Source organism: Neomonachus schauinslandi, chromosome 6 (assembly GCF_002201575.2).
Source record: "Neomonachus schauinslandi chromosome 6, ASM220157v2, whole genome shotgun sequence".
NCBI lineage: Eukaryota > Metazoa > Chordata > Mammalia > Carnivora > Phocidae > Neomonachus > Neomonachus schauinslandi.
In genome coordinates this window covers 97,989,739-98,015,638 of record NC_058408.1, presented here as the reverse complement: position 1 = coordinate 98,015,638, position 25,900 = coordinate 97,989,739, and the positions used below count along the sequence as shown (strand labels likewise).

The window sequence follows — 25,900 nt, the reverse complement described above, 5'->3', positions numbered from 1 at the left end:
TTACACTCATAATTTAATTACTCTTAAAATAAAAATTTCAAGCTAATCTCAATTTTAGGAAAAAAGCCACCAAAAATATAAATAGGAAATACTAGTATCTTTATTCTGGCATAAAGCAGTATTTTATACATTAACTCAATTTTACAGAAAAAGCGTTTTATGTACAATTGTAAAGAAACTGCTGCGCAGATAGCTCCAACATAAAAATGGATTGTATTTTATAAGTTCATTGAGTTTGATACATTGGAAAATATTTTCTCTGTAGAAAATAGTAAAAACCACATTTCCCAGGCTAGCCTGAGACGCCCACTAAAATCAAGTAACAGCTGGATTATAGATTTATAAATATGGTGTGGATTCCAAGATCCAGGTGAAGTTCAACTTCATTTATTGAAACAGCCATGTTTTCTTTGTGTAGAGTGAAATTCCCATTAATCTTTCCCTTACTCTTGATTTCTACCTGATTATTTTTCTATAGGATAATCCACAATCCACATGAAGGTTTTAACTGCTCCTTCCTAAAGGACAGGTACTGCACCCTTTCAATCTGCTTGATAAGGTATCCATTCCTATCCAAACCGTGAAATATCTTGGTTGTTATTAAAATATGCTCAGTACTTGAGCAAAACCGGAATCTAATAAATTATAATCTACACAGCACATGAGCTGGCAGTCATCAACTTCTCCTGAATCCATGTGGCTTGATGGGAAGCCATGAGGAGCGGGAGGAAAAGTGGTAAAATTGACAAATGGATTAAGAAAGAAAAGCCAAGAGGATTTCTGAAAACAGAGAAACATCCAGGACTGGACAGAACCGAAGTCCAAACAGGGTAAGGACATTGCCTCAAGCGTCAAAGAGTTGAGTTGGCTATCTGAACGCCCTACTGCAAGGTCACAGTTAGATAAAAAGACCCGATCCAGTGAGAGAAACCAGGGCTTAGAAAGATTTCAATTGTTCAAACATAATCAAAGAAGGGCCATGTATTTCAACTTCTCCTATCAGTTTATTCCCTGAGATTCCCAGTACAGAATTTCTAGGAATTAAGGCAAGAAAACAATGCCATTCTTAAGCTCCTGTACCGTGCAGAAGTTTGGCGGGAATATTTGAGAACTCAAGAGTTACCTGGCCAGGGGCTATATTAAATTCTTCAGTTCCCTCAAAGCAACAACTTAAAATAACCATATAGAGACTGTCCTAAAAGGAAGTCTAAGCAGCTAAAACCTTTCAATGGAATAGCAGTCTTACAGAAACAGATCCTATACGGTGGCTATAGGAACTAGGCCTCTGAGAAACCACACTGGATCATTCTACCTAGAACCCCAGGTTACCCATTAGAAGTTGATACTCTAGAAACATTAATGACCTGCTGTTTTTACCAGGAAAAGAGTACTTTATCATGCATCTTGCTTGCATTCACTTGCTCCTCTCTTTGCTCTCAAGAGAGACAGGTTTCCTTCTCACATGTGAAAAACATTTTCAGTGGATTTCCTGACTCTTGTCAGCAATGCAAATCTCCGCACCCCACTCCCTTAAATCCTTCTTGGTAAATAATGTTTATCCTCCAGTAGGAAGTGGAGTACAATATCATCAAGTGCCTATTATTATTCAGCCTCTTTACTTACAAAGAAAGTTGTGGGGCCATCTTATACATTTGGAATTCCTTAAAGACACTTGCTTTTTACTAAAATACTTTTTATATAGAGATAGATAAAATCTGTGAAGAATTCACTGAAGCATGAATCACCTTAAAGAAGTTAAAAATGTATCAAAATGTACATAACCATGGCTAATCTATATGTCTCCCATCAAATGTATCAGCATCCTCCAAACCTAGAGCATATGCTGCCATAAAATGCATTACCTCCCAGCTAAGTTTGAAACCTTGCTTCAAAACATGGTTCAGTACTAATTCTCCGAAGACATGTTACAGGACCACATGAGTCACTGTTAGGCAGGTGGATGAGGAAGGCCAATTACAGAGCCAAGCCTGGACTGTGCAGAGCGCCTCTCCAGAGACCACTGCCTTCCCCATAGGTATTCAGGGGAGGACACCATTTAAGTACAGAGCCAGGTCAACTTAAAAAGTATGGGCAAATACATGCTTGATTTTTATCTTATAATCTACAGACAATGTACCAGAATAAAAATGTAATGAACTCATACATCTTTTCAAAAGAGAAACCGGATACAGAAGTCCCAATGGTTACAAGTGATTATATCAGACGAAATAATTTCCACAGAGCTTGTCTCTCTGGAAGAGATGGGGACAAGGCAAGTGGTCAGGAAGGAAACTCATGTGCTTTCCACCTTGTATGAAAACCAGTGTTCAGTTCCACGTTGCTGCATAAATCCTCTACTTCAAATTACTGTCCGAATGCTTTACTGAAACTCCTCTTCTGGCCTTTGTTTTGGGATCTGTTACTTTTGTTGCCGCCTCCTGATCCCTGTCCTCTGAAGCCTCGATTTCCTTCCCGCTGTCCCCTGAAGCTTCTGTTGCCTTCCCGCTGTCCCCGGAAGCCTCGACTGCCATCCCGCTGTCCACGGAAGCCTCGACTGCCATCCCGCTGTCCCCGGAAGCCTCGGTATCCTTCCCGTGGTCCTTCCAGCTCCGGCTGCTCCGTGGCCACCAAGAGCTGCCAGCGCCGTGAATCATGCCATTTTTCCTGCACAGAAATGGTTTTATTTTTACCTACTCTGATTTTTATTGAATTTGGTTTTAAAAAGCATGAGAAAGACCATTTTTTTTTTGTTTTTTCTCTAAAGAAAAACCTGACTCATAACCTAGTATTTAAAAGGTCACTGGTTAGAAAAAATACAACCTTCATGCCCCAAAAGCCAGTCAGGACAGTGTAACAGAGTTTCACCATGAGAAAAGTGTAAGAGAGTTTCACCCTCATCACTGTATCATTTATTCAATTCAATTAGTACAGGGTATCCACAGCTATCAGGTAGTAAAACTCGCAAATATACCATATACAAACCCATTTCTCACAGCAGTACTGAATGAAGACATAGCAATTTTAAAAATGTCTATGTAAACCCCATACAACATACACAAGGGAAAAAGCTAGATGTTGTGCACAAGAAAGGAAAGAAGGAAAAGAGGCAGGTTGAGTAAGAAAACTATCAGAATAAAAAGGCTAGGGAAAAAAAAAGGCTAAAAAGGCTAGGAGAAAAAAATACTAAAATTCATTAATTCTAATTGTCTTTTAGAAAAGGGACTAGAGCTGTTGTTTCCCTTTCCATTATTTTGTATTTTCAGTAATGAACACATTTTTTAAAAAAAGATTCTTTCTTTCAAGAAAGCATGAGCGGGGGGTGGGGGGAGAATCCCAAGCAGACTCTTAGCTGAGTGCACAGCCTGACACGGGGCTCTACCCCACAGCCCCAAGATCATGACCGAAGCCCAATTCAAGAGCCAGATGCTCAACCAACTGAAACATCCAGGCGCCCCAGTAATGAACATTTGATAATTTAAATATGTTAACTTCAAAATCCAGGAGACAATAATACCTGTATTTCTGTTACTGCTGCAGTAGGGACATCAAAGCAAACACCCTAGAAATCAAAACAAATGCAAGTTAACCCAGCCTTTCACCAGAACTGTATGTGTATGTTAAGTGCTATTCCAAAAGACCAAGTATTACATTAAAAATCAGAAACAAAGACTCCAGGTATTAATTTTTAACAAACTTTAGACCAAGACCAATACGTTATACCTCCCAAAGGCACAACAGCAAAAACCCAAGGATATTTGGGACTCAAATATCCTCAAAAAAAAAAAAAAGGGACTCAAAATTATTCAGAACTGATTAGAGATCATTCTTGGCTATCACACTTTGCTAATTCCTCAAGTAGCTATTAGCTACGTTTTAGAGCTGAGGAAACAGAGGTTTGGAGATGCTGACTTGTCCAAGGCCCCCAGCTCATAAGCAGAGCAGGTTTTAAATTTTATTTTATTTATTTGACAGAGACAGAGATAGCGAGAGCAGGAACACAAGCAGCGAGAGTGAGAGAGGGAGAGCAGGCTTCCTGCCAAGGAGGGAACCCGATGTGGGACTCGATCCCAGGACCCTGGGATCACGACCTGAGCCGAAGGCAGACGCTTAATGACTGAGCCACCCAGGTGCCCTGCAGAGCAGGTTTTAAAAACCTGGTCAGTATGGCTCCAAAACCAATGGTCTACATTAAAATATACTGCTTTCCATAAGAAAAAGTGTCTTCATGATGACCTAACTAAACATAGAAAATAAATTATTATTTTTTTTAAAGAGAGAGGGAGGGAGGGGGCAATGGGTGAAGGAGAGGGAGAATCTTAAGCAGGCTCCACACCCAGCATGGAGCCCAATGCAGGACTTGATCTCATGACCCTGAGGTCATGATTGGAGCTGAAATCAAGAGTCGGACAGTTAACGTAGTCACCCAGGCGCCCCAAAATAAATGATCTTCTATTGTTACTTTTCTAGTTTTTCACAGTTCATCCTGCTATAAAAAAGTTTTTTAATAATTAAGGGCACCTAATTAGGGTGGCTCAGTTAGGTGTCTGCCTTCGGCTCAGGTCATGATCCTGGGGTCCTGAGATCGAGCCCCACATCGGGCTCCCTGCTTAGCGGGGAATCTGCTTCTCCCGCTCTCTCTGCTCACCCCCATTCATGCTCTCTTGCTCCTCCCCCCAAAAAAAATCTTAGAAAAAAAAGAATTTTTTTTTAAACACTTTACAGAAGCAGTGCCATCACCTCCAATAAAGGAGATCCTATTTCTTGGTCTCCACAAATGTAGTTGAACTACCCCTGCAACTGACACAGGCACTCCTCTCCCCTGGCTGCCTTCATTTAAAACATTTTATGAGGAACACCTCATTTCCACCCAATTCACGCAATTATAACCACAGGGAGCATCAGGTACTGATGGATTTTGCAATTAGTGGGAATCTTCATTCACATTTTTTTTAAGTTTATTTATTTAGAATCTCTACACCCAATGTGGTGCTTGAACTCATGACCCCAAGATCAAGAGTCACTTGCTCTACCAAATGAGCCAGCCAGGCGCCCCTTCATTCACATATATTTAATACCAGGCACTCAACTGGATATGATAACTAGATGATAGTTTAATGATAACTAGAATATAGTTTTTGCCCATGAGTACATCAGAGTGTTCTTGAGGCTCTCAGTCAGTAAGCAAGCACATGTGGTAAGGTAAAATTTAACTGAATAAAGGCATGCCCTAAGAACTCTGAGGTCCAGATAAAAATGCCCCCAACTTTACTGTATACCCAGGGAAGCGTCACAGGGAGACTTAAGGCCAAGCCAAGTCATAAAGCTTAACGTGGAAGAAAAAAAGACCATAAACACTGGGTTGAGCATACATTTAGGATGACAGAAAGGCAAGGTGTGCATGGCACTGCTGGAGTGGAGGGTACTCGCGGCGAGGACGCAGAGATGAAGCTGGTCAGGGGGGTAGAAGCCAGCTCGTGAAGACTCCTATCCTCCGTGTGAAAGCTGAGACTTTAACCCATGCAGTATGTGGAGTTGCTTAAGGAGATGAACACAGACATGCACAGAGTTGACGATAAACCTGATCTGGTTCACTAGGCCAGTGGTTCATGCGCCCCTGGAAACCTGAGATCTTGGGGGAGGTTCCACCAAGTCGAAACTATTTTCATAACAACACTAACATGTTAGGTGTCCTTTCACTCTCATTCTCTCATAAGCACACAGTGGGGTTTCCCAGACACTGTATTACATGTGATGGTGTCACTGCTCTGATGGCTAATGGAACGACATGCTTAGGTTTTAGAGATCCAGTTTTAATTTCTGATAGGGTAAACATTAAGAGATCTAACCCACATAAACAAAAGCTTTTTGGTCTTAAGAATGTAAAGGGCATGCTCTCTGTCTCTCATTCTCTCTCTCTCAAATAAATAAATAAAATCTTTAAAAAAAAAGAATGTAAAGGGGTCAGGAGACCAAAATGTTTGAGAACTGCGGGGCTTGTGCACACCATTAACTGAGAGCAGGACGCGGAAGAAAGAACATCAGGTTTGGAAGGCAAGATTTTAAATTTCAGGTTTGAATTAAAGATTTTGAATTCAATTTTGAGTAATTTTCAGTTGCTTAATAACCCCATCTGGGTAGAAATCATCAGGGAAGGAGCGGGATATTCATGTCCGGCACTGCATGCATAGTTCAGGGTAGAGATACAGATGGGGTAGCTGTTAGCGACTTAGTGGCAAACTGAAGGTCATAGATGACATGCCCGGAGAAGACGATCTAGAGAGCAAAAAGATGCTGCATCCCCCACAGAACAGGGAGAAGCCTCCATTCGGTGTTTCATCATCCACATTAAGCAAGGTCACAACAGAGGTGTTCCTTACCTGCTTTCCTTTGAGAAAAACCATTCCTTTCACTTTGGAATCAATATCCTCGCTCAGCTGCTCTTTAAGTTCTTTCCAAGCATAACTAATGTTTGGCATTTCAATTGAGCATCGTAAGATCATGGTCACAAAGCCCTTACAGAAGAAAGGGGAACAAAAATTAGTCTCAAAAACAAACCTAACTGATAAAAAAATTACCCTCATGTTTCTAAAATATTTCCAGTAAAGTTCTTCCTAAAAGCCTATACCTCTCCTCCACCCCCAACATATACACACAATTTAGTACAAGTAAAACTGGTGAACTCTGAGTAAGATGGATGGATTGTGCCAATGTTAGTACCACCCCAGCTGCGATATTACAGTTTTGCAAGATGTTACCATGAGGGGGGAACTAAACAAAGTATAAACGGGATCTCTCTGTGTTATCTCTTACAACTACACGTAAATCTACGATTATCTCAAAAATTTCATTTAAAAAAAAAAGGGAAAAAAAAAGCATATATCTTTCTAAGTTTCTAGGTATACTGGCTAAATGTATCATATGCATTTATGTGTTTATAGGGTTGGGTTTTTTTTAGGATTAAAAATACTGACATATAATTCATATACCATAACATTCACCATTTTGAAGTTTACAGTTCAGGGATTTTTAGTATATTCACAAAGTTTCAACCATCACCACTATCTAAAATTCCAAAACATTTCACAACCCCAAAAAGAAACCACATGCGCACTCGCACTCAATGTCATTCTCCCTCAACCGAGACATTGGAAACTACGAATCTACTTTCCATCTTTATGGGATTTGTTTACGTACATCTACCTTCATACAAAAGTTAAAACAATTGAGAAGTCTAACTGAACCCTTTCAAATCCTGCTCACACTAAAAACACCAAGGGTCAGAGTTTGACAGGAAGCCTTACCGCGTCTGAGTTGATCAGAGAGCGCTGGTCTACCGATGTGGCTCCTGAAATGTGGGCCAGGGCTGCTGCCAAGGCTTCCACGGCCCCCTTCTCCTCTATCAGTCTCTCCGCTGATTGCTTGAAGTGACTGATGGCAGTGGGAGGCACAGAATCCAAAAGCCTATGGTGTGATTGAGTGTATTTGTTAGGAGAAAGGACAGAAGTGGACAGACTGCGTTTTCAAGGCAATACCATCTCAAGATAAATCAGTAACTTCAAATCTTTCAGATATCTTAACACATCATTTTGATGCAACGTACAGATGGAATCATCACATTTCTGTAGAAATAAATCCATTCCTTTGATTGCGTCTAATTTGACTTTACTATCAAATAAAAAAAAGTTTCATCCCAAGGAAATAACAGAACAAATACCAAGATGTTCACCAGTGTTATTTATGACATAGAAAGAGTATAAAATGTGCATCAATACAGACTGGTTAAATAAACCATGAAACAGATACAACAGAAGTCCATGCTGCCACTGAAAGTGATGTTAATAAATGTTGAACATTTCTCACAATAAGCATGTGTTACTTTTATTTTTTTTATTATTTTTTTAAAAGATTTTATTCATTTATTTGACAGAGACACAGCGAGAGAGGGAACACAAGCAGGGGGAGTGGGAGAGGGAGAAGCAGGCTCCCCGCTGAGCATGGAGCCCAATGCGGAGCTCAATCCCAGGACCCTGGGATCATGACCTGAGCCGAAGGCAGACGCTTAATGACTGAGCCACCCAGGTGCCCCGCATGTGTTACTTTTAGAATCAGAAAACACTACAGTTATTTCCATTCTGAAATAAAAGGAAAAAAGACTTCCAAATCAGGTTAAAAATGATACGGACTTTTTATGAGAATACACATTTGTTAGGGAATTATCTTGGTGATAATAAATGTCACATCTTCAAAAGAGGTCATCCAGGACAAGGATAAACAAGGCCACATGAGGGAGCCTCTTTTGGAAGGGCTGCCCCCCTACAGGACATCTCTTGGCAGCTTGTCTCTTTTCTCCTTCCTGGCCACATAACCCCGAATTTCCTTAACTGGTGTCACAGGGAACCCTGTCTACAGAATACTTAAAGTATGCCATGTGAAAATAAATTTGAAAATTACTGAGTTAAATTATTTTCCTTTGGAGGCCTTTCTTGAGCTTTTAATATGTTAATATCTAGCATTTCCTCTAATCATAAACTCCCTCATTTCTGTGCCCAGTGCAGAGCCCAATGTGGGGCCTGAACTCATGACCCTGAGATCAAGACCTGAGCAAAGATTAAGAGTGGGCTGCTTAATGGACTGAGTCACTCAGGCACCCCTCCCCCTATTTTTTAAGATAAGCATTACACAAATTTATAATAATTATGGAAAACAGCCTAAAATGATGCTCAGACTCAGTGGTTCTTAAGCAGGGGATGTAGGTCACCACTTGGAAATATTTGGAAAATAGTCAGGACCTTCTGGTTTTCATAATACCAATCCCCCCTGCCGCCCAGAATACCACACAGCCAGAGATGCTAAACAACTAACTATCCTTCAATTTATAGCACAATCCCACAAAATAATTCTCTTGCCCCCAATGCCAGTGACAAACACTGCTAGTTAATCTAATCCTCACCAGCTAGAGGTACCTTAAAAAAATAATCAACTCAAAAAAAAAAAAAAAAATCAACTCATTCTTACCAGCTGGGGGACGAGATTGATGACGATGTGGAATATAATCTCTGACCCTAAAATCTATCTTCACATGGGAAGCACCCACACCATATCTAAGATACGGTTTCTTAAAATGTCCAAGACAAACCCAACTATTAATAGTGGTTTCCTCTGGTGAACAGGATTGGGTAGGGATGAGTACAAATCAGGATTTTTATTTTGTAAAATTTTACTTCAGCATAGTGTATTTTTATAACAAGGAGGTTGTAAATCATTTAAAATAATAAATAAAGTTTAAAAGACCAAATCTCATTACTGCACAAAGTCAGGCAATAAATGGAACAGCAGTGGTGGGAAACATACCTGATGGCATCTTTGCTGGAAGCTTTTATTATCTCTGTTGCAGAAGGAACCCCTATTCGCTTAAATTTAATTCCCTACAAGAAAATGAGCCATAGTTTAATGTAACATCTGGCCATCAACTGTTTTCACTGAGATTAAATCCCCTAATTTTTTTATATTACCAAACATATTTATTACACATTTAAAAGATAAACTTAAAAAAAAAAAAGAACTTTTTATCTTAGAATGGTTTTAGATTTATAGAAAAGTTGCAAAGATACTACACAGTTCCTGGGGCGCCTGGGTGGCTCAGTCATTAAGCGTCTGCCTTTGGCTCAGGTCATGATCCCAGGATCCTGGGATCCTGGGATCGAGCCCCGCATCAGCCCGCCTCGGGCTCCCTGCTCAGCAGGAGGCCTGCTTCTCCCTCTCCCACTCCCCCTGCTTGTGTTCCCTCTCTCACTGCGTCTTTGTCAAATAAATAAAATCTTTAAAAAAAAAAGATACTACAGAGTTCCTATATACTATGTACTAAGTTTCCCTATTATTACTACTACAGTACATTTGTCATAGCTAAGAAACCAACACTGCCACATTACTATTAACTGAATTCTAGAGTTCATTCGAATTTCACTAGTTTTTCTATTAGTGTCCTTTTTCTGTTCCAGTGACACCACAACATTCAGTTATCATGTGTGCTTGGTCTCCTCTGATCTGTGGCAGTTTGTGCCTTTTCTTGTTTTTCATGACCTTGACAGTTTTAAGAGTGCTGGTCTTAAGGACTGCTGGTCAGGTATTTTGTAAAATGTTGTCCCTCGCTGTGAGGCTGTCTTGGGTTTTTTGAATGCTTAGACTGAGATTATGGGTTTGGGGGAAGAAAGCCAGAGGCAAATGCTGTCTCATCACATCATTCTCAAGGCATATGCTAATCCCTGATGTTAACCACAAGCACCCTGCCGGGGAGTGCTTGCCTGCTTTCTGCATGGTAAAGTGCCCCCCATCCTTCTCCTTAGGCAAGTCACCAAGTACAGTCAGCTAACAGGGAAGAGGAGAGATTAGTCTGTCAGAAAAATCAGTCTCCTCTCTCCCTTTTAAATTTATCCTTTTGGGTTTTTTTGTTTTGTTTTGAAGATTTATTTACTTATTTGACCGAGTGTGTGCGGCAGGGAAGGGCGAGGAGCAAGAAGAAGAGAGAATCCTGAAGCAGACTCCCTGCTGAGCCCAACAGAGGACTCGATCCCAGGACCCAGAGATCATGACCTGAGCGGAAATCCCGAGTCAGGGGCTTAACCAAGGGAGCCACCCAAGCGCCCCTATCTTTTTGGTTTTTAAGCAATTCCTAAAACTCCCTAACCTAGGTTTAAAACATCTGGGGTGTGTTCATGTTATTGTCTGAAAACTGCCGTTCAAACATAAAAATAGCCCACGTGATTGTAAATATGGGAAAACAAAACCACTGCTTTCAAATGTAAACTTATTTCAAAATGGGCTTTATATTGTAGGACAATGTATAAAACAACATGTATCTAACAAACTTTCAGTTATGGCCACATGCTAGAAATAAATAAATTTAAAGTTAATAGAAACTGAATTTAAAAAACAAAGATTGACTTTAGAATTCAACATTTGCTGAGTGAAGGCTAAGAAAACAGTTTTACCGCTTTTTGCTCCACTTGTGCTAACTGATATTCTTCCTTGTGCTGATAAAAGCAGATGCAAATCCCCGTTCTTCCAGCTCTACCCGTCCTCCCAGAACGATGAATGTAGGACTCCACATCCTAATGAAGTAAAATACATGAGTGACACCGAACAAAAAGAGACAAAGATCTGAGTGGTCTATGCAGAGGGAAGTGTCGTGGTTATATTACATGCCCAGAGTGTGAGGTTCCCCAGCATTTCTAAAATAAAGAACTGTCACAATTTTTAAAAATCTCTAGAATAGTGGTCCCTATCCTATGGGCAAATGTGCAAAAAGCATCATCTAAATAGTGCCGTGCTACAGAATCACATATGTAATTTCAGTCTTCAATTTTCTAGTAACCCACTCAAAGGTTAAATTAATGATATATTTTATTTAACTCAATATATCTAAAAGTTGTATCACCTCAATATGCTATCTACAGGGAACAGCTTATCACTGAGATATTTTACATTTTTGTAAGTCTTGCAAAATCCAGTGTACATAATAGAAAGTTTAAAATATAAAAAAAAAAATCCAAGGTGTACTTTATACTTTGAGCACACGTGTCAACTCCGACTATTCCCAGTGCCCGACAGCTACACGTGGCTGTGGCTATCATACTGGACAGGCTCCTTGAAACAGCACTTATGTCACACACCAATCGGACTGCCTTTCTAACAACTGGAGCCTCCACAGTAGTCAGGGAGTTTTTTCTATCATTGTAAACCTTTTAATCCTGAGGGATGGGGTCCTCACATTGGAAGTGATGGGAACAGAACAGGCTCCTTCTCCAACGTTTATTTACATGAAGCACCGTCCACACATCTCCTCTGCTTCAGGGCCCTCCCTCAGGGTTCCCATCACCCACAAAGCCAGGGAGTGTTAACCACGGCGACTATTAACTACAGGCCTTTTTTCCCCTTCTCTATCCTCTAGCTCGTGAGTTTATCCTACCCCCACCCTGCCTAAGTCCCACCCATCTTCAAAGTCTACTTCACAACTACACCACCTGCAAGAGCCTACCAAACTCCCTCCAACCAGAAACCATCCTTCCAACCTGCGGCCACTGACCACGCTTCTACTCAACAGTCAGATCTGAGGGGAGGACCTCAAAAGAGATTTGTTCTTAAAATCGCCCACAGCATCCTAGCACTCAAGAGATAGCTATTACTAACCACATGAAAGTAAGCAATACAACTTCCCATTTTTTTCGTACCCAAAATAAAATAAAATAAAACTGTAGGACAGAACACTTACCTTTGGTGGAGAACTCTGTACAACCAGATCAACCTCAGGGATGTCTAACCCACGAGCAGCAACATTGGTTGCAACCAAAACTCCAAAATCACCATTTCTAAAACCCTTCAGAGTGATTTCTCTCTGCTTCTGAGGAATATCTCCATGTAATGACTGGGCATCCTGCCAAAGGAATAAACTGGCCTAAGAATACCAGATGCAACAATACAGGTGCTTTTAGCATCACACATTAGGCCTAGAAAGATACGTGTATTCTGGTGATACTTCCACTGAAAATAAAGCAAAAGGAAAAACATGTGCCTTACATGGACAAACCTCAAATTTTCCCCCACTCCTTGGTCATTAAATGAATGTCCAGCTATACTTACTAGGTGAAGAACACCAGACAAGAGTGATCAAACCCACTTTGCCAGTGTAGCCTTGGGTTTGAGCCACCCTTTCCTCACCTGGGAGAGGAACTGACAGATCAGGTGAGCTCTAACATGTAAATGGGGTCTATCAGTTGAAAGAGGCTTCCTCCCTAAAGGAAAGAGAGGAGAAGGACCAACCTGCTTTATGGACACGTTCTGTGACAACTCCTGAGCTTCTTTCTTGGTTTCGCAGAAGATGATAGTGCGCCCATGAAAACCACTATACACTCGTATCACATCCCCAATAACTGCGGCCCTTTGAGTCCAGTGGCACTTGATAGCCAGATGCTTATGAGGGAGGGAAAAAGATCTATTTAGTATAGTTTACCTGGAACCTGAAATCACCTGCTCAATGCTACTGGTGCTAGAAGCAATTGTTTAAGCCTAACTAGGGCAGACAAATGCCACCACTGTATGGAGGGAAAAAGAGAAAAAAGAAACAAACAAAAAACCCCACCTAAACCATTAAAGCAAAGAGCCATCTCTTTCTCGATCTCTCTCTCTAAACTAAATAAGTAAGTCTTTTTTTTAAAAGGGGGGGGGACGGGGCACCTTTAAGCATCCGACTCTTGGTTTTGGCTCAGGTTGTGAGATCGAGCACTGCATTGGGCTCAGCCCTCAGCATGGATTCTGCTTAAGATTCTCTCTCCCGGGGCGCCTGGGTGGCTCAGTTGGTTAAGCTACTGCCTTCGGCTCAGGTCATGATCCTGGAGTCCCGGGATCGAGTCCCGCATCGGGCTCCCTGCTCGGCGGGGAGCCTGCTTCTCCCTCTGACCCTCCTCCCTCTCATGCTCTCTGTCTCAAATAAATAAATAAAATCTTTAAAAAAAAAAAAAAAAAGATTCTCTCTCCCTCCCCCCACCCACACTCTCTCTCTGAAATAAACAAATAAATCTTAAAAAAGAGAAAGAAAGAAAGAAAAGAAAAAGCAGAGACCTGTTCCCCTTTCTCTGGTTCCTCTATTTTCTTTCTTTTTTTTTTTTAAAGCAGGCTCTATGCCCAGCACAGAGCCCAACACAGGACCTGAACCCACGACCCTGAGATCAAGCCCAAGCTGAGATCAAGAGTCAGATGCTCAACTGACTGAGCCACCCAGGTGCCCCTAGCTCCTCTATTTTCTGAACTAACCAAGTAAATGAAGAAAAAGAAACATCATTCTCTTGATTCCTACAGGAAACCAAGTAGCTGACAAGAGAAAAATTTCTGAATGTTTTGTCCTTTCATCCACTTAAAAATGCGATTAGCCAGTTAGTCTGCAGGTCTATTCCTTGCGTGAAAGGAATTCTATGCTCTGGACCCTAAATTGAAAATGGCTTCAACACAAAGTACTAGATTTCTCTGCTGCCCTCAGAGAGTTTAAATTCTAGGTGTAATTTCTTTCTCCTTCATAATTCAGACAGAGATTCCAAAAGATTTTGAAATCAGATTACCAGAAATGAAATTTAGAAAACACAGATACCACATACAACTCAAATAGAAATAGATCTTTACTTGGCTCTTCACAAGGATTTACTATTTATCTGGAAAAACAGTGTATATTTGCCAGTCTTAATACCATTAGACACAGGGAAAACATGACATACAATTTATTACTAATTCTAGCAGCTGAATGAATCACTTACCTCCACAGTTATTGCTGTTTTCTGGGTCTTTTTACCAATCAGGTCCACCTGTTCATATGTAGATTTCATGTATTTCTTAGCAACATTATATACCCAATGAGGGCAAGTTGCAGAAAAAAGCAATGTTTGGGGATTGTCTTCTGAATCTTTGGGGAGAAAAAAGTCAGTATGAATAACTCCAATAAGCCTACACAGTATCTACCTCACCCAGTTCTTCCACAGTCCATCAACATGCTACAGTGACCATATGAGGCCGAGCCAGGCACTGATGGCACAAAAATGAAAGACACAGAGATACCTAGTGGGCAAAGTCATTTATGTGAAGGAGACTTGAAACACCAAAAGTACTTTGAAGTTATTTTGCTTTCTGACCCCTGGCCTTTATGAACCATGAGGGATATCTGTCCATTATGAGACATAACTGGAAAACACCTGTTCATCAAGCCCAGTAACCATACAGTTTAGATCACTAAGCAAATAACCTACAATAAACACCAGAACAGATCCTATATTCATCTATACTCTCTAGCATTTCCTCAGTCTTTTGAGTTTAGAATTCCAGTCTATTCATTCTTTGAGGTCAGGTATTAAAAAGCTCCCCAACCCCCATCTTTTTCTTTTTTTTAAGTTTGAGTAACTTCATTTTCATATATTTCAAATGGTGGTTTAAGTAGATAGAACCCTTTTGGAGAGCAAAACTAACAATGTACATTGAGAAGCATGAACTATTTATACCTTTAAACTCAGTAATTTTATTACTGGACATCCATCCTAAAGCACAAATTCCAAATACTGAGATGTGAAGGAAGCTATCTGCATAAAAACGTCTCTAAGCAGATTTATTTATATTATGTAAAAATTAAAATATATACATGTAATTAAATCTGGCACAACCTCTTCATGGAGTGTTATGCCAAATTTTTATATGCATAATAAGATTAAAATTAAGACATATGCACATATGCACAATAGTACAAAGTCAGGAAGAAAGAGACCAAAAGCAAAGCACACCAAGCTGGCAGAATATGATATTTTTCTTCTCTTACTTTCCCAAATTGTCCCCATTATAGTTATGTGGTAAATCATGATTTTTTTTTTAATATTTTATTTATTTATTTGACAGAGAGAGAGAGAGAGCACAAGCAGGGGAAGTGGCAAGGAGAGGGAGAAGGCTTCCCGCTGAGCAGGGAGCCCAATGCGGGGCTCGGTCCCAGGACCCTGAGATCATGACCTGAGCCAAAGGCAGCTGCTTAACTGACTGAGCCACTCAGGCGCCCCATAAATCATGATTTTTTAAAAAATTTAATTTTTCCTAAATAAAATAAGTCACCCCCCAATTTAAGGTTTCATTTAACATTTAGAAGACTGCTTAATCACCACCTTTCCTCTAAGCCCTTCCAGCAGCTCTATGAATTTGGAGCTTACCTTTCTTGTATGCCACACTTAAAATCTCTTCCACTTGATCAGCAAACCCCATATCCAGCATCTGGTCAACTTCATCCAAGACAACATGCTTAAGTTTGGTGAGATCTAGCTTGCCATTCTGCAGGTGGTCTTTGATACGACCTGGGGTCCCAACCAGGATATCAATCCCATTCCGCATGCGTTCAACTATAAAGAACATCAGTGATAAAATATGCTGGGTTTTTAAGTCCTTTTATTAGTCCGGGGTACCAATTAAATACATTTTTATTCTAAAATATTTACTAACTAAAAACATAAGGTAATATGCTAAGTATCAAAGATAAAGATACTCAAGGGGGAACTCAAGATAATCTAGGGATAACAGGTAAGAAGTGACAGTCTGTGTATTATATGATGTAACAGAAAAACTTGCCAGTGTGGGATGGAAGCACCAGGAAAGAAATTACTTCCTTCATGGTAGAAAGTGTCAAGGTTTCACAGACAAAGTGAGAACGAGAATCTTAGAGAAGAACTTTATATAAGGTAAGCATGTATGGAGAGAATGAGACCGGGTAGAAGGGTAAATATTTTGAGAAGGTCCAAAGACGTTCAGGAAAACGGAGTCCAGTATGATGAGGTGAGATGATAATGATGCAGCTTTTTTTTTTTTTTTTTTATGATGCAGCTTTTTACTGAACTGCCCTTGCAGTCTGGGGGGAGTCACACTGGGCACTCTACATACATTAGCCAATTGAATCCTCACAACACCCTTGCAGGATGAGTTTTAGTAACCTTGTTTTTTCACATGAGCAAATGAAAGTGCAAAAAACCCAAGCACCTTGAACTTAAAATCACACTGTGAGCAGAGTCTAGATTCAAACATACACTTTTCTGATGCCAAAGCCCAGTTCATTTAACCAAAGCTGAGAAGAAATAATCACAAGCCTTGCATGCCAATTGCAACATTTTTAATGCCTTAAATTCTTTCCTGAATTATTTATCTGCTCTACATAATAAAGTTTCAAGGTCTTGAACTGGTAGGTAATGGAATCCTACAATAGGAGCCTGCACCATTTGGCCCTTGGGCCCAGAGGAAAAAAGGCCCACCTGCAGCAAGAAAGAAATAAAGACCTCAAAAGAGGCAGATTCATCGTCCTTGACAGATAAAAAGAGTAACTCTGAATCATGACTTTCTAGTGCCAAGGGCCCAAGTGGACTCTATCCTCTTAGGCTCAGTAAGAGATCTTTACAGCCTTTAGATAAACATAGGTAAGTAATACAAAAATCCAAGTAACTATATATAGGCTTTGACACATCATCATGTAGGACCATGTTCCTGACCATCTTTAAACAATGACAAAAGAAAACCACTAAAAATGACTGAACTAGGTAAAGCCAGATGTCGAGGTCAGAGAAATCCAACCAGGGCACCCAACAATGGTTGGCTTTGGATTTACTTACTCTGACCTCCATAGGGAGTCCCACCATAAAAACAAGCCACTGCCAGCTTTCTTGTGATGTCACTGAAGTCTCTGCTTACTTGATTTGCCAACTCCCTCGTGGGTGCAAGAACCAGCACCTGAAAAGGAAAAACTCATCACTGAATTCAAAGTACTACGCAGTATTTGTTTCTTAACAAATTTGGAATTCACCAGAAGGCTCAACTCATCCTACCAAGTATTTTCAAAACGTCTGTTATATGCTTTGCAACATACTTTGTGTGGGGAAGGATCATAAATGTAATACAGTCCCTGACAAATCGACTCAGAAGAAAAGTTTACGATCTTACCAATCAGAAGGGACATAGAGTCCAAACATAAGGTGCTCCAGGAGGGTTGCACGGAGCAGGCCAGAGGAACTGGGGAGTTTCCTGGAGCTGCTACCACTTAAAAAGCATTCCAGGAAAGCAACAACTTGAGCAAGGAGTAACACTGCTGATGATAACATTAGCTAATCTTTGTGCTTTTACTGTCTCAGGCTCTACTAAATGCTTACTATGCATTATTCTGATTTAATTCTCACAAGTTATTGGCCCACGTGCAATTGTATTGTACAGTTGTACCTACAATAAACACACAAAAGATATTGAGCCAAAAGCCTAAGAAGCAAAGCCTGGATTTAAATTCAGACAGCTGGGCTCCAAAACCAATAGACTAAACCTCTACACTATAGTAAATTGAATGTAGAACAAAGACAAGGCAGGACCAACACATGGTGAGGGGCTTTGAATCCCAGAGCAGTCTGAGTTTGACCCAATAGGACATACAACATGAAACTACTATAGATCCTTAAGTAGGGAAACAGCATGAAACAAGTATGATTTCAGAATCTTCACTGATTCATCAGATAAATTCATCCAACAGATATTTACTGAATATCCACTATGTGTCAAGCTGGAATAATTCCAAGTGCTGGAATAATTCATTTGTTTAATGCTGCATTTGTTTAGAGCAATAAACAATGAATGAATGAGGGGTGAGTATGGACACTGGCAGGCCAGTAAACAAGTGAGGTGGGGCCAGACAGTCAGGTGCAAGAAGCCATAACCACGATGACAACATAGGCATTTTGGTGAGATTATGGTTTGTCAAATGCCAGGTTCTCCAGCAATGAACCCAATGGGCACCATCTTGACAAGAAAGCTTGGCCTCTTCACCTCTTTGAGTACCCCTCCTTCTACTCATGCCTCTCTACTAAAACTGCTTTCTCCATCTAGGTAAAAATGGTAACAGACATTTGATCAAACCTGTAAGCCCCAGGTACATCAAGAGAGTTGAAGGGAACATAATGAGCATTAATAATACAGGTGATCACAACCATGAGGCAGATTATAATATTTAAATATATAGGGTTTGTGGCCAACAATCTTAAAAGAATAATCCTGCTTTAGCTTCAAATAAGAATCTATAATAGATTTTTTAAAAAAAAGGCTTTAAGGAGAACCCAGTAAAAAACTATAGTACATGATGTAAGCAATGCGTAAAAGATTTTTTCTCCTGTGCGATACGGAGCCCCTGAGGTCGGTGTTAAAGATAGTTACCTGAGGGGCACGGCCTCTTTTCCGGTCTTGCAGTTCTCCCTGAAGTTTCTCAGTCAAAGGGATGGCAAAGGAGAATGTCTTCCCAGTTCCTGTCCGCGCCTGTGCAATTAAGTCCTTTCCACTATAGACATGGTGAAATGTCTTTGCTTGTATAGGAAACAGGAAGGTCACCCCACGGGCTGTGAACAAATTAACCATGTTATCTGACACTGCAGTTCTTAAAATACCAGCCATGCTTCTGGTCCTGCAGAATTAAGGAATTCTACCTTCTGCTCAATATCTACAAAGTCAGGTTCCAATGTATTCTGGTAGTGAAGAATCTGCTGGACTGCAGAATATCAACAAACTTTAAAGCACCAAATTATAGTAAATATTATTTTGAGAGTTCAGTCACTTGTCATGAAATCTCATCTGTAGGTCAAGAGAAGCCCCGAATCAGGTGCTTTGCAGTCCAGACTATGCCACACTGATTCAGAAAACACCCACTCAAGCTTCCGTGACTACCTGGCTCATTCCCAAGCACACTGCCAGGCTGAGTGCAGAGCAAGGCTGGTATCATTAAGAGATGTCTCATGAAGTGGGAGAGGATAAGAAGAAAATATGAACATGGCATGAACCATTTATTTGCACCAGTGCAATCAGTCCTCACACTTCTGAATACACATACTAGTTTGAATAAAATTGAATCACCTATTTAAGAGGCAGTAAAGCGGGGCACCTGGGTGGCTTAGTTGGTTAAACGTCTGCCTTTGGCTCAGGTCATGATCCCACGGTCCTGGGACCGAGCCCTGCATCAGAACCCTGCACCATCACATCATCGGGTTCCCTGCTCAGCGGGGAGTCTGCTTCTCCCTCTCCCTCTGCCCCTCCCCCTCCGCTTGTGCTCTCTCGCTTTCTCTCTCTCAAATAAATAAAATCCTAAAGAAGGGTGCCTGGGTGGCTCAGATGGTTGGGTGTCTGCCTTCAGCTCAGGTCATGATCCCAGACTCCTGGGATCGAGTTCCGCCATCGGGCTCCCTGCTCAGCAGGGAGCCTGCTTCTCCCTCTGCCTCTCTCTCTCTCTCTCTCTCTCTCTGTCTCTTATGAATAAATAAATAAAATCTTAAAAAAAAAAAAAATCCTAAAGAAAAAGGGGCAGCAAAGCCAACATTAGTACAGTCCTATACTGTATATATATGGATCTACTTTATTGTATGGTCACATATATTGTCCTTTATCTCAACAAAAACAGTGGAGTGCTTCCAAATATATATTCTAACATTATATAATATTTCCAAAAATATTACCTTTGAGAAGTTTAATAGTCTGTTCAGATATGGGAAAATTAGAGAAATCTCCTTCTTTTTGTTCCACAGGTATTTCCTATCAAGTAAAGGGCCACAGAAAGAAATCAGTAACTTCACCCCTACCGGTAATTATTGAGAAGCCTTCTGAGAAAGAAACAAAAGAACCAATTCTAAAACATCTCTTGTAAATCAACCAAAAAGGCACAGAAACTCTGGTAGGTAAATCAAGATCCAAAAAGGAAATATATCATAATCATCTATAAAACCCTAAGAAAAGAAAATCTGTACCAAATATATACTGTACAGATACTATGCATGGCTAGTGAAGGCTGATTCAGTCTCGACCAACAACTATTCCACTGCCATCCATACCCACAATATACAGTAGTCCCCCCTTCTCCACAGGGGATTTGTTCTAAGACCTCCAGTGGATACCTGAAACTGCTGACAGTATGGAACCTTTACATATACTATGTTTTTTCCTATACATATCCATGATAAGTTTAGGCACAGTAAGAAACTAACAACAACAACAATAGAACAATTATAACAATATACCATAATAAAAATTATATGAATGTGGTCTCTCTCTCAAAATACCTTCCAGTACTGCATTTACCCTTCTTGGGATGATGTGAGCTGATAAAATGCCTAAGTGATGAGATGAAGTGAGGTGAATGACACAGGCATTGTGATGCAGCTGCAGGCTACTATTAACCTTTTGACAACGTGTCAGGAAGAGAATCACCTGCTCCTGAAGACAGCTGACAGGGAGTAACTAAAACCCTGGAAAGCGGGCGCCTGGGTGGCTCAGTCAGTTGAGCGTCCAACTCTTGATTTCAGCTCAGCTCATGATCTCAGGGTTGTGAGATCAAGCCCCGCCTCTGTGCTCAGCAGAGTTGGCCTGAGATTCTCTCTCTCCCTCTGCGCCGCCCACCACCACCGCCCTGCTCACACTCTCTCTGTATCTCTCTCTAAAATAAATAAATAAAATCTCAAAAAAAAAGAAAGAAAGAAAATGAAACCCCGGAAAGCAAGACGTCAGATCAGGAGGCACTACTGTACTACTGTGTTGAACAAGTCATTAACCCTTTTCCACAGCCACATCTTTCACATACATCCAAAGAAAATAAGGAACAAGCATTTATGACAAAGTAGTCACAGTGGCATTATTTGAAAGTAAAAAACCTAAATGCCCAATAGAGGAATTAAGTGATTCTAAATATTTACATGATGGATTATGGAAGCATTAAAAATATTTAATATATTTTTTAAGATTTTATTTATTTATTTGACAGAGACAGAGAGAGAGATAGTGAGAGCAAGAACACAAGCAGGGGGAGTGGGAGAGGGAGAAGCAGGTTTCCCACGGAGCAGGGAGCCCGATGCAGGACTCGATCCCAGGACCCTGGGATCATGACCTGAGCCAAAGGCAGACGCTTAACGACTGAGCCACCCAGGTGCCCCCAAAATATTTAATATTTAAAAAGCTGGGTAAAGGGGTGCCTGGCTGGCTCAGTCAGTTAAGCATCCGACTCTTGGTTTTGGCTCATCAGGTCATGATCTCAGGGCCTGCATGGGGCTGTGCACTCAGCGTGGAGTCTGCTTGAGGTTCTCTCTCTCCCTCTCCTTCGGCTCCTCCCCACCGCTAGAGCACACTCACGCTCTCCCTCTCTCTAAAAATAAAATTAAATAAATAAAATCTTAAAAAAAAAAAAAAAAAGAGTGGAGATCAAGAGCTGCATGCTGTACTGACTGAGCCAGCCAGGTACACCCCTCCCACTTTTAAATAATACCAGTAGCAATTACCTACTTATTCATCTGAAACAACAGTGAAAGATACAGTCTATATATTAAAATACAACCCTACCTGCTCTAACTCGCTGTTACTTTCTTCCCCAGGGGTTTCACTGGAGTTAGAGACAGGTCCGGAATGAGGGAATCCATTCTTCAGTCTGGGGCTTTTCTCTCCAATTCCTCCATTCATTTCCTTTTCTTTCTTCATCTTCTTGGGCTTAGGAGCATCTACTTCGTCTTCAGAAGGTTCTTCACTTTTTATTACCTTTTTGGTTTTAGGAGAAACAACTTTCTTTTCAATGGACTCCTTTGGTTTTTTCACACTTTTGGTTTTAGGAGAAATAATGTCATCCTGAGATGGCTCCTCTTTCGTTTTTGCCTTTCTGATTTTAGGAGAATTCATGTCAACCTCATTAGACTTGGCTTTCTTTTTGACTTTTTTAGCTTTGGGGGAAACAACTTCTTCCTTTACTTCCGTTGCCTCTTCAGCCTTATTAGATTTTGGCTTCTCTTTTCTACCTTTCTAAAAAATTAATAAAGAAAATACAAACTACTGAGCAAAGCACGTATACATTTGAGTGATACATCAAGTCTGGACTACTTCAAGATCACGTAATTATGAAGAACACAATTTGGGGGCATTTTTCAACATTTGTGCTTTCACCTTGTAATAAGTCAAAACACTATGCTTTTTAGTTCCGCTTCTTAGCTATATGGAAATAAGTACAGTGTATATCAATGATTTTCATCAGCTTAGAAGAGACTGCCTCTTGGTATCTATTCAATTCATGTTAGTTGAATATGTTGTCAAGCTTTCACAGGGGATTTGGAATGGCTCATGGGATGCTCCAAAATGCTCTAAATTAAATATGTAGGACTATAGAAAGTGATCAAGTACAGCTTAATTTATTTCTAATAGAGTATTAAGGCCATATATGTCCACAGATGGACAATGTTAAACAGATTTCTTTCTCTGCTAGAATGTCTATACAGGCAAAACAGGGATTCCTAATACGTGTCTTGGCTACCTGACAAGTGCAAATGAATTTACAGAGACATTTTATGAACCAAAAATCTATAAAACCCCACAATCTATCTCCCCATGTGTAAAAAAGATGTATCTAATTTAGTGGGGGAGGAGAGAAGCACCATTACAAGGAAATGGAATGGGTGAAACCTCCAAACCAAACCAAACCCACGACTATGGCTCCTACCTGAAATGTCTGACCTCTTCCAACTTTTCATATTACTTACTTTAATTACTTAATATTACTGAAACCAAGTAGACAGGTGCTGTACCTCTGTTATAACCTCTCTGAAAGGCCAATCCCAGAAGTATGGAGACTATTACATTTAGCTGAAATCAGCTCCCCTAAGACTTCAGGCCCCTCCTCTGCTCTCAAATCATGAATAAGGGTAATCTTTCCCACACTGATCATCTTTCAGACATTTGAAAAATAATCTGGTCTCCCCACAAGACTTCAGTTCTTTCAGGGACGCCTGGGTGGCTCAGTCGGTTAAGTGTCTGCCTTCGGCTCAGGTCATGATCCCAGAGTCCTGGGATCGAGTCCCACATCGGGCTCCCTGCTCCGCGGGGAGCCTGCTTCTCCCTCTGCCTCTGTCTCTCTCTCTGTCTCTCATGAATAAATAAATAAAATCTTTAAAAAAAAAAAAAAAGACTTCAGTTCTTTCATCCGTAATCCAGTGGTCTCTCTGGAATGTAATGGGGTCTGGCCAAGTCCCTCTTCACCTGAGCATCCCACAATTGAATACCTTCACTAATGGGGAGCAGGTAAACCAGGACCACTTCCTCCCCACCTGTAGGGACAAGTCTGTGCTCCCCCGGCTTCCTACAACGCCAAAATACTGCTGTTGTAAAAGCTCCCCATCAAAAAGACCCATACACAGCCAAGGAAAGGAAATTCTAAGTCATTCACAATAGGAATTCAGGGACAATCTTTGTTCTCACTGACTGACCTTATCTCACATCAGAGAATCGTCACAAGTTAAATCACTAAGGAAGTAACAGTATAGAGGCAGACAGCGATCAAGGTAACTTAAGACCACTACACCCTGCCCTCTATCAAAAATCAGCACACAATACATCTTTACATTTCCACGGAATATCTAGTCAGTAGACATTAAGCCTAATACTTCATCTTCTAAAGGCTGCTGACCGGAAAACAAACCGTACTTCCCTTACTACTCAAGTGTCACTGCAGACGCCGCTCACGTGTGCAGGTGTGTTTGAAGTGTCGCTAGTCTAGTCTAAAGCTTCAGTCCCTACCCTGACCGACAATTCCCTCCGCACACGCTCACGCCCGGAGTCAGGTCAGAGCCTGAGCCAGCAACGTGGGGCCTAACCGTGGAGAGCCAAGTGCGCCCCGGCTGCGGGCCGCCCAGACTTCCGGACCACGTGGGAGCGCGCTCACCCCAGCTCCTGTCCGGCCTGGGCCGCTCGAGCGCCCACCGCCCGCGGAGAGCACGGCCCTTTGGTACCCCCTCTGCCGAGCCCCACGCCGGGCTCCGGAGGTGCCGGGTCCGCGTGCGCGCCAGGGACTCCCAGTCCGGCACCCCACCCCGCTCCCGTACCCCGCTCCTCTCAGCGCTCCGGGTCCCTCGGCCCTCGGTGGCACCTTCTCATTCTGCTTTCGCGGTGTCTCCACTTTTTCCATGGCCGTGTCTGAGTCCAAGTCCGCGTCACTAAGGAGTTTCCCCGGCATCGTTCAGCACGAGCAATTCAAGCCGACTGGTCAGGTCCACCGCGTGGAGAGGAACAGACAGTACTACCCGTTTAGAGGACCCACGTTCGTCACTTCCGGTAGCAAAGCCATTCCGGCGGAAGCGGAAAGCCCCGGGGAGGCCGGAGCCCACGTGGTAGCTCCAAAGTATCGGCTCTTCCGGCTGGTGGGGGATAGTGAATTCCTTGCTCTCCGCGCCTGGAGAGCTCCAACTGGGAGGAAACGCTGTTGGAAAGCGCTGGCCAGATTTTCCCTAGCCCCGGCCAGTTAAGTGACTTGTTGCATTTCCGTGGTGTCTCTTCAGTGCTTTATATTAGATTGCTGGAGTTTGCAAGATACTTTCACGCACAGACGCGACAAATGGGTATTCTTGATCACCTTGTGGAAAAGTCGACACTGAAAGGAGCGCCCAGACTCACAAGCCTGGATAAGACTAGAATTCGGTCGGGCTTTGGTCATCCCTTTATGCGTAGACATCCCTGAGCATTCACTGTGATGTCAGGTGAGAAACAAGGCTAGGATCCAGTAACAGACAATACACGAGTTGTTCTCAAGAAACTTTATAATAGACTGGTGGGAGATAGATGGATATCAGTTGTTCTGAAGACACGGGGAGGCACCTGAACCGGCCTTGGAACCAGTAGGAAGGGCCCCAAACCACATGGACCTCTATAAGAAAATACAGGGCTCTAAATCTTGCATATTTGGACAATATACTAATTCTAGGAGTTGAGGGAAAGTGGTCCATTGAATGATCTATGACAATGTCGCTAAACTTCTCTGAGGAACTAGTGATGTAAGGAATTGGGAGCCGCTTCAACACAAAATCATTTTTGAAAATCAGTTGAAATCATGCCTGGCTTTGAAAACCTGCACTGCTTGTTGTGTGATTTTGCACCCATTACTTAATCTGAACCTGAGTTTCTCATGCATGAAATGGGATAACAAACTTACCTCATGGGCTGAGAAAATTAAGATAATGAATGAAAAGGATTTAGTAGTGCCTGGCACATAAAGCAGGATAAATGAGAGCTATTAAAACTTGTAGGTGTTTAGAAAGACAACTTAAAATATGATCATTTTATGACGAAGGAAAATGCTGTTTTGTGTATTTCATGAGATTAGTTTTTACTGCACATTTTTAAATGACAGTTTAAAGGAAAAATTTCATGTTTCACATAAACTATTATTTGATGTTTCACAGTCTCAGTTTTTTAACAAATAAATTTATGTACTACAGCAATGCTTTAACTTACACTCTGATATCTTTAAGCTAGGAGCCTTGATTTATCCATCTTTGTATCCTGAAGATTTCAAACAGCACCTGGTACA

At 41.3% G+C, this 25,900-nt stretch overlaps 1 protein-coding gene across 1 annotated transcript; it reads right to left on the bottom strand.

Moving 5' to 3' along the window:
- Positions 1-104: 104 nt before the first annotated feature.
- On the bottom strand, positions 105-24,639 carry DDX21 (DExD-box helicase 21). Its single transcript, XM_021699472.1, has 15 exons — positions 24,464-24,639; positions 21,901-22,350; positions 20,031-20,106; positions 18,745-18,923; positions 17,166-17,283; positions 15,726-15,911; positions 14,301-14,446; positions 12,817-12,966; positions 12,269-12,430; positions 10,989-11,108; positions 9,352-9,425; positions 7,302-7,461; positions 6,378-6,512; positions 3,515-3,559; positions 105-2,664 (listed from the first exon to the last, which is right to left on the bottom strand). Exons 1-15 carry the CDS (start codon positions 24,548-24,550, stop codon positions 2,365-2,367), a joined length of 2,388 nt encoding a protein of 795 aa, XP_021555147.1. The 5' UTR covers positions 24,551-24,639; the 3' UTR covers positions 105-2,364.
- Positions 24,640-25,900: the final 1,261 nt, after the last annotated feature.